This window comes from Gambusia affinis, linkage group LG01 (assembly GCF_019740435.1).
Source record: "Gambusia affinis linkage group LG01, SWU_Gaff_1.0, whole genome shotgun sequence".
Taxonomy (NCBI): domain Eukaryota; kingdom Metazoa; phylum Chordata; class Actinopteri; order Cyprinodontiformes; family Poeciliidae; genus Gambusia; species Gambusia affinis.
Genome location: NC_057868.1, coordinates 29,298,219 through 29,308,203, shown reverse-complemented (window position 1 = coordinate 29,308,203; position 9,985 = coordinate 29,298,219). Strand labels below are relative to the sequence as shown.

At 39.5% G+C, this 9,985-nt stretch overlaps 1 protein-coding gene across 4 annotated transcripts in view; it reads right to left on the bottom strand.

The window, feature by feature from the left end:
* Positions 1-9,985, bottom strand: part of nkain4 (sodium/potassium transporting ATPase interacting 4) — a 65,552-nt gene that overhangs the window by 3,890 nt on the left and 51,677 nt on the right. Inside the window, exons 6-9 of one of the 4 annotated variants that reach the window (XM_044128391.1) lie at positions 3,132-3,284; positions 1,980-2,064; positions 898-979; positions 259-475 (exon numbers count right to left, since the gene is read on the bottom strand). In XM_044128391.1, the coding sequence (XP_043984326.1) occupies positions 461-475; positions 898-979; positions 1,980-2,064; positions 3,132-3,284 (335 nt within the window). In that variant the 3' untranslated portion in view covers positions 259-460. Of the gene's footprint in view, positions 1-258; positions 476-759; positions 980-1,979; positions 2,065-3,131; positions 3,285-9,985 lie in introns of those variants that run through there. The other 3 variants (XM_044128380.1, XM_044128369.1, XM_044128399.1) reach the window with 3 other exon arrangements.

Here is a 9,985-nt window from a genome sequence, read left to right as displayed (position 1 = left end):
ATCCATATCCAAACAGCTAAAGCTCTGCTGTTTACGATATGAAAAGGCATAACAATCTTGGCTGTTTGCGCCAAGTTGAAAGTACGCCTTGCAACCTTTGCAGGACTGTTTGTAATGATCGCCTTACGCAGACCTGTCTGCTGCTAGGGGAGAAGAGTTGAAGTTAGAACAAAAGCCTTCAGGTCTTTGGCAAACACAACACCTGGCACTTCAGAAATACTGACTCGGAAAAACTGACGTAATAAAATGCTTCAAATGTAAAAGTAACACTTGCATGCCGTTTATTGTGTTTGAGCACCTCTTTGCAAGGCGAACACTCTTTTCCAGTCCTTTGAAACTTTGAATTTCCTTATTTACATTTTCTATTTTTGGCAGATGTGCCTGTTGTACTGGTGCTTTTGTTGTCTCCTCGAGCCTTCATTTCTTCGCTCCCTTGGCTCTTCCTGCTTTGCTTCTGTATTTATGCATACAGATCCTAAAGTAAACAGGCAGCAGCACAATGGTTCATTCTGCAAACTCTGCCATAATTCAGCCCAACGGTCAAGATCTCAGCCAAACCAGCAGGAATATGCTAAATCACCATCCTCTGTGACACACAGCTACAGACTGGGAATGCTGGTTGCTCCATCTATCTACATAGTGTTTTCATCTGCTGAAATATGTTCTATACAGTAGAGTTAGTTCATAGTGAAAGCTGACAGAAAGAAAATAAATGATACTTTTATATAAACACAAATACCACCAATGGTAATTCCCAAATCCTGTAACAATGGACTGTTATTGTGAAATCGACTTTTCAGGGCCACACACAAGTAAATTACATGTTAAGAACTGAAACTCAGAAGGAGACGTCTGGTGCTATGAGAAGCTGAAGGATGTTTGTGAATATGCGCGTACGTGTGTTAAACCAGACAGTTTGGGTCCACTGGAATTTGCTCTATCATGTCCCTTGGTGGATGCCTTTCTTATTTGCGGAGACCTGGAAGAGCAGAAAACATGGAAAGAGGGAAAAGAGGATTAGCACTTCTTGGGTTTCCTACTTACACACGCACACACCCACACACTCATACATGCACACGTGTGCACATGCAAAACCAGCCCTGGATGAATTCATTCAGAACATAACTCCCTGTAGATTGGAGAGAGGAAAACGTCCTGATTAAACTGTCAGGAAGCTCATTAAATATTCATTTCATGTTGGCTGAGAATTATTACATGAGTTCTGTGGCTTATTGTCATGAACTTCTTTGCAATATTTAATTAATTAATCCAATTTTTGGACAGAAATGTGTATGTGGTTAATGTACTTCTCTTAGCTGCTTGTGACATGGACACACACACGCGCACACACGCACACACACGCACACACTCATTTAAGTCACAACTGTGCCATGGCAGGGATTTGTATAAAGTACTACAACAGAACATAGAATGTGTCAGACTGTGGTTAATTAATAAATTCGGGTATTATTTAAGTATTGAACAACAAGGAATGTTAATAATTTGGAGTGCCATTAAAACACTATTTGTTTTAGAACTTCAGTTCAGACTTTGAAGCAAAAATTTATAACTAATAGAGTTATACATTTCAAAAAGATGCATTTCTGTTAATTTACATAATTATGGTTGACAGCTAACAAAAAAGAAAATGAGTCGTTTTATCAGAAAAAAAAAAAATATTGCAGAACATATTGTGCTGAGAAGTATGTACAGTACATACACTGAATACCAGCTCTGGGCTCTTATTGCATCAGTTACTGGAACAATGCAGCATAGAGACAATCTGCCTGTTCATCTCTAGGCTTGATACTGAATTAACATTTCAGTGATATTCCAATTTATTGAGATGGACCGGTACAGAGCTTTTTTTTATTTATTTATTTTTTTAATACTTTGAAGAACATAGTATTATTGGCGTGAACAGTTAAGTTGTAGACAATGCAGATGTAGATGCAATGCCTTTTGGGTGACATACTTACAGGTACATGGGCTGTAATGGGAGATCAGCTGATTTTTCATTGACATGGTAGAGTGGGTATGGATCAAATCCACCAATAAAATCAACTGAAAATAAAAGATCAAACATATGGTTTATGGAGCAAATAAAAAGACAGAACAACATAAAACGACAGAAAACAAAACAAAAGCACATCAAAGTAACAAAACGTCACGGATGAAAAAAACAATAAGTCACTGTATGAACATGGAATAAAATGTAAAAGAAAATGGATCCACTGGTGGCATTTTTTTTATTTATTTTCCCCACCAGGGGGTCCTTTTTGTGGGCTCTAGTGTCCCTTTTTTCATAGTAGGCTGACAGGAAAGGGGGAAGGAGAGGGGGGAAGACATGCGGCAAATGTCGTCGGGTCCGGGAATCGAGTCCGGGAATCGAATCCGCGACGGCCGCGTCGAGGACTGAAGGCCTCCAAACGTGGGGCGTGCTAACCTCTACGCCACACTGGTGGCATTTTAAGAAAAAAGCTTCCTAGTTATTTTATCTTTGACCAAGTTAGAAAAAAAAAAAAAAGAAACATCTTGCTGAAACTTTTTTTAATCTATGCACCTGCCTGCGGCCAAGGGGAAAGCTTAGGAACAGGTGAAAGCTTGCCAGCTGTTAAAATAGCCTCAGCCTTTTTATCTCATAGAAACAGAAGCAGCCTTCAGCCACCAAATAAATAGCCTTTTTTGCTTATCCTCCCTTTAAAGAGTTCAGATTGTAGATCAACTGGGGATTGCCATGTAATGCAAGGAACAGAAGAGCACGCTTGTTGCAAAGTGCGGTGAAGCTTTCTCCAATGAGAAGAAACAGTCTTGAGATGGTGGAAGAAATACCTCTTGAGACCGGTTACAATGGCAGAGGAAAGAAAGCGGAGGCAGGGGTGCGTCACGCCTGTCGGTCTTACTGACAGGGGCTGAGAAGATTACGTTAAGGGAGTGCGTCCAAAAGAGGACAGCATGTCCAGGAACTGTGAGTCGTGTATAAACTGCAGGGGGAGAAACTGAAGCTAAATTTGATTCAGTTCAGAAAGGCACTAAACAAATAGTGCTCTAATAAAAGAGGAGAAATGGAAAGATCTGTTACACTCCACAAATGAACAGCCGCTAAGGAAAAATGCACATGGAAAACCTACTGGGAATCGACCCTGTCCTGGTAAGAGGAGACTGAGATGGTCTGCTGCACACTGATAGGTTGTCAGGGAAGGAACCATGGAGCCAGTAGTGGTTATGCTGGCCTATGCTTTTCCTGTGACCCTGCCCTGCTTCCCAGGGATTTAGCACTTCATCTGCAAACCAGATACAGACACACACCTGCCATAAGCGCACGTCTCCCCTGTTATTTCTACACAAATAGCTTTCTCATTATAAGTGGGTGGGGATCAACCCCCCACTATGATGAGCTGTGCTGTGCAGTATTTAGTTGACTGATAATTATATTTGCCATTTTTAGACACAATAACACCTCTTGGGACTTCATGGTCAGGTTAACATATTCATCAGTCAGACAAAGACTGGAGTTCAGAGAAAATTATAGGATGCATTAGATATGAACATGAGATACTTGGGATCTGGTGCTAATCATATTTTTCCCAACAATCTAAGTCTAACTTATGTCTGACATTATGTAGACAGCTGAGAATAACATTCACTCTCTATGGACCATATAGTTTTCCTTCTAGTTCTGTCTTGAACCCTGTCTCTCACATCCCCAGTTGGATATGAAAAGCATGGATATGAAACAGATCTGTTTGTCCTTTAAACATGAAACGTGTACTCATTTTATGTTCAGAATGACGAAATCTGTGTAAAGAAATATTAATATTAATATAAATATATTAGCATTAATATTTACAGATTATTGGCAGATGTGTATTTAAAAATCTTTTGACAGGGCAAACGGCTAAGGCCGTCTCTTCCTAGCAGATTTTTTACTTGTTTAGGCATATGCATGAATTGACAGGTATGCGGGTCAGAAATGTGGTTCAGGATGTAATGTGAGACGGAAATGTTTTAGTTCAAATGAAAACTTGGGCAATCTCCTGACAAGTGTGTAAAATGTTTGGGGATTTGTGCTGAATTCAAAGAGAAAATGAGGAAAAAAAGAGCAGGAGGGTAAAAGTGGGATTGGTGGGAAAAAGGCAAAGTGTGGGGAAGATGAAGAAAAGCATGTAGGGGACAGCAGAGAATAAAACAGACAGTCAGATAAAGACCAGACGGATAAGGTTGGTACTTCAAAGCTTGTCTGTTACACTGGCTCTCCATCTGTCACTGTCCACACACACCACTACACAACCATTGCTGCTATAAATTTACTGTAACAACCAGCTTAGCAGTTTTGTTATATTTGCATGAGACTTGATGTGATGAGTTTGTTTGAAGTTAAATATCAATGAAAGCATGAAAAGATACTTCCATGAATGATGGCTTGAAGGTATTATATTTTTGGTAGACTTGTGTTTTACCTGAGGCTGAACAAAGTATTTTTTTTGTGGAGGTGTGTGATTGGGTCTGCTTCAACATTTATCAGATGCCCTCCTTGCACGACTATTTGATGGACGAGACTGCACTCAGCATTATAGAGACTGCTGATCCACACTACATTTCTCACTAAATTTGCATAAATTCATCCCCAAACTTGAAATGAATCTCCATGATGCGTTATTGCTGCCTCCCGACACTCAGACATTTTATAACTCTTCAGTAATAAAACTGTCTTCTGTGAGAGTTATTTGTATTTCTGTTCCACACCAGCTGCTGCTGCTTCTTCTTATTTATAATATCTTTTACTTGCAGCAGCACCTCTGTTTCTTTGTGCATCTGCAGAAATGGCTAGCCAGCAAATCTGGAAGCAGCCATTCTCTGTATTCTCCACCTTGGCAGATGCAGGAGAGGCCGGCATTTATTTTAAGTGGTCGGCAAACAACTGGTCTCCTCTTAGTTTTAAAAAAAACTGCCAGCTCTTCAGCAGCTTCAACTATTTCAGTATGGCTGCCTTTTAGTGTCTAGTTTCCCTCTAATGAGGATTTACTGCTTTTCACAGGCTCATTTGTGCGTCACTGTTTTTATTCGCAAAATGTTTCATATATCTGCAGTTAAGGAACATTTAGATTAGCATGTGTCTTCAAATTTTGACACCAGTTTGATGACATTTAGAAAATAAGGTAAATGGTTTGTTTTACTAACAGCTCAATGTGGTGTCCTTGTGCTCCGTTCGGAGGTGGACAATTCCTGTCAACTGAGAGGCTTTAGGAAAAAGTTAAGCTATTTCAGGTAGAAATCTCCCTCGAAGACACATGCTGTTGTCTGCTGCGGTGCAGCCTGGTTAGGCGATTAGCCCTCCATCCGCCCCACCTGTGTACTTCTACCATCATCAATAAAGTAGTTCTGACTTTATCTATTCAGTAATCAAAGTAAATACCAGCCAGTTGCTAAAGATTTATCAGCTGCGCATTCCTGATGTAAATCTAATATTTATTAAAAATGTGCTCTACTAGATTGACATTAGGTGACCTTGGAGGTCATTAAAGTACACTGAGTTTATCGTGTTATTTGGGAAACCAGTTTGAAATGATCTGAGCTCTGTGACAATATCCTGTTGGAAGTCGCCAAAAGAAGACGAGAATGCAACGGTCATAAAAAGATGGAGATGGTCAGCAACATTAGACGTTTAGTTTTCAGTTTCTAAAACTGCTGATCAACAACTATTCCAAGTTTAAAGTAATTTGAAACTCATCTCCATTAATTCACACTTGGTGTGAATTAAGTTGTCTTCACAATGCCATGAATGAATTTAATTCCTGCCATTTGATTTATTGACTACCTATTTTGTCAAGGAGGATTTGAACAATGTATTTAATAAAGTGGATGTTGTGCACGTATTTGTGTCAAAGTTGAATTAAAATTCTGGCAGAAATAGTTTCTTTCAACATTATGAGTTTCTTAAACTTGGAAAGTGTGGTTTTTTGTAAAGAACAGGTATTTAAATTATATATTTTCATCTGGGAGAAACAGTGGCATACAAAACTGATTGGAGTAGAAGTTGTAAGAACCAGTGTTCCTTAAAAACACACCTTAATACTTACCAGCTTCTTTGTGAATCAACTTTTCAAATTAATACAATTCCGTTATTGCTGATTAAGAAAAACAATGTAAAACAATTTAGATAAATAAAAAAAGCTTAGCTTAAAAAAAACTACAAAGCCATCCATCCATCCATCCATCCATCCATCCATCCATCCATCCATCCATCCATCCATCCATCCATCCATCCATCCATCCATCCATCCATCCATCCATCCATCCATCCATCCATCCATCCATCCATCCATCCATCCATCCATCCATCCATCCATCCATCCATCCATCCATCCATCCATCCATCCATCCATCCATGTCTGGTGCTGATGTGACTCAGCATGAAGGGCAGCATCATAATTAGATGAAGTGAGCTTATCCCAGCACTAGGCAGCTAACTCCATGACCTACTTTGCAAAGAGGATTTTACCCACTACTCACTCTGCCGGTGTGCCTGCATGCTGCTGATAACCGAAGAACAAATTCATACATAGAAATGCTCAACAAATCAGCCAACCAGTCAAAGTCAGCTAAACATGCTGGAATACAAGTAGAACATCAGTATGAGGGAGTGCAGATATGCAGCCTCTCTCTAAGTTATGGGGGAAGAGAGAATTTGGGACATCACAAACACACTCACACCCTTATTATTATTAATAAAGTCTGAAAGTCTGGTTAAGCCCTGAGCTGATGGTATATGATGCTTGTTATTGCATCGTGTGTTTCATTGCAATCTCTTTACCCAAGTCTGAGCACTCAGATATAACTCTGTCTTCTCCCAGGAGAGTGTACAGCGTGAGAAGAATTCCTGTTTTATCTCTCTCTTTGTGACAAGCTCATCTTGTTTTCTGTTTCTCTCTATATTTTTTTGCTGAATGTTGCCTCATCTCTTTTTTATCGTTCCTGCTAAACACCTCCCTCAGCTCCTCTCATGCACTCCTCCTTTCATCCTTCCATTTATTTTCTGTTTTCTTTCTACCTTCCTTCGCCTCAATTGGGTGCAATCAGCTGTGGGAGTTATCGACCGGCGAGGTGCTTAATAAGGCTGATATAACGAGTGACTGGAGACCGGCAACTTTGTACAAGCGCACCTCATTAAGGATCGGACGACTGAGATTGAAAAACAGGCTGAGAGACAGGCTCCTTAAACAAACCAGAATTAGATTTAGACGTGAGGATATTGCATCTACCTGTGAAGCACTCAGGAATTGGAACTGACAGCGAAGCGGAGCGGCGCACAGAGGAGGAGGAGAGATGCCGAGGCAGTCAGTGAGCTCAGTGAGGAGATTTGCTTTAATGTGCACATCAAATACGAAGAGAAAAAGAGAGCAGAAAAGTGCAAGAGCTGGTCTTTGTGCTGTGTGTGCTGTGCACCTGTGTCTATCTGAGCAAATATTCTTGTGCACACAGAGGCAAAGGGCTGATTACAATAACAAAGAGCTGGGAAGCAATGCTGCAGCCTTTCACTTTGACAAAGCCTAGATCAGAGAACAACTGCAGGATAATTAAGACTAATAAAAATCACTCCATGATTTTTTCCTTAACTCTGAGCTTTTGTTGCCACTTCCTTGTTATTTTTGTTCCTGTTTTTGAGAGCGGATATGATTTTCAACAAACCCAAGTAAACAGTGCTCAACAAAATGTATGAATTACGAAGAAAAAAAAAAGAGACAAGAAGAAGTTTCGGTACTGAAAGCTTTTTTTTTTTCTCTGTTAACTAAAGCTGCAGTGCTGCGGAAAGATTATTTAAGGGTGACTGGTGATTAAATGGTTCTTCCCAGAGTTGAGGGGTGGAGCAGCTGGGTGGTGATACTAACCACTCACAGCCTGTGGGTTTCTGGAATGTGACCACCACTGAACAGCTTGTAACACTGGTCTGCATGTCACACACTAAAACCACATCAGCGTTCTTCTTATTACAAGAATTTTCTGTTTTAGCTCATAAATACTTTAATTTGGAGAAGTTCAGTTCAAATGTTATTCAGACCTTGTAAAGTTTTTCTGTTTATCACATTACAACCATAAACTCTGGTGTTTTTATGTTACACACCAACATAAGTAGTACAAAACTGTACATTTGAAGGACAAAATAATTTTGGGTTTTTCAATCAGCCTGGACTGACACCTGTGAGCGTCAATTTTTCAGTCTTGCCACAGATTCTCAATTGAATCTGTATTTTGACTGAGCCATTCTAATACCTGAATGCATTTTGATATAAAACATTCCACTGAAGTTCTGGTTTTGTGTTTATGATCATGTCCTGGTTGAAGTTACACCTCAACTTCTGTTGCAAGCATCTAGCAAACTCCAAGATCATCTTCATTCATCCTCCCATTAGTGCCAGTTCTGACAGCACTTTTTAATTTAGTTTTAGTCAGTGTTTTGATCAAAAATGCGATTTAGTTTTAGGAACAATTATCAGTTTGAAGTGATTATAGTCAACTAAGTAGATTTAGCTAACTAATTATGACGCTATGGAGGAATTTTTCAGACTTCACTGGAAAACTTTAAATGACATGATGGCCTGGTTCCTGCTCCAAGTTCATCATGTCTTCCCTATTTATTGTTCCTCCATATCCTTAGAAAAAAGTGTTGTAAATTTGATTAAATATGAATGATACCATTCACTCTTTTTTTGCGTCCGAGTGTAAACACTTAACTACATTATTGGGATACTTAGTACAAGACCCATTCTCATTGGCTACTTTCTAACTTTTTCCACCTTTCCAAAACTTTATTTTTTCATTTTTTGAAGGAAAATGTAAAGTCAGTTTATTTTTGGTAGACTTGTGTTTTACCTGAGGCTGAACAAAGTATTTTTTTTGTGGAGGTGTGTGATTGGGTCTGCTTCAACATTTATCAGATGCCCTCCTTGCACGACTATTTGATGGACGAGACTGCACTCAGCATTATAGAGACTGCTGATCCACACTACATTTCTCACTAAATTTGCATAAATTCATCCCCAAACTTGAAATGAATCTCCATGATGCGTTATTGCTGCCTCCCGACACTCAGACATTTTATAACTCTTCAGTAATAAAACTGTCTTCTGTGAGAGTTATTTGTATTTCTGTTCCACACCAGCTGCTGCTGCTTCTTCTTATTTATAATATCTTTTACTTGCAGCAGCACCTCTGTTTCTTTGTGCATCTGCAGAAATGGCTAGCCAGCAAATCTGGAAGCAGCCATTCTCTGTATTCTCCACCTTGGCAGATGCAGGAGAGGCCGGCATTTATTTTAAGTGGTCGGCAAACAACTGGTCTCCTCTTAGTTTTAAAAAAAACTGCCAGCTCTTCAGCAGCTTCAACTATTTCAGTATGGCTGCCTTTTAGTGTCTAGTTTCCCTCTAATGAGGATTTACTGCTTTTCACAGGCTCATTTGTGCGTCACTGTTTTTATTCGCAAAATGTTTCATATATCTGCAGTTAAGGAACATTTAGATTAGCATGTGTCTTCAAATTTTGACACCAGTTTGATGACATTTAGAAAATAAGGTAAATGGTTTGTTTTACTAACAGCTCAATGTGGTGTCCTTGTGCTCCGTTCGGAGGTGGACAATTCCTGTCAACTGAGAGGCTTTAGGAAAAAGTTAAGCTATTTCAGGTAGAAATCTCCCTCGAAGACACATGCTGTTGTCTGCTGCGGTGCAGCCTGGTTAGGCGATTAGCCCTCCATCCGCCCCACCTGTGTACTTCTACCATCATCAATAAAGTAGTTCTGACTTTATCTATTCAGTAATCAAAGTAAATACCAGCCAGTTGCTAAAGATTTATCAGCTGCGCATTCCTGATGTAAATCTAATATTTATTAAAAATGTGCTCTACTAGATTGACATTAGGTGACCTTGGAGGTCATTAAAGTACACTGAGTTTATCGTGTTATTTGGGAAACCAGTTTGAAATGATCTGA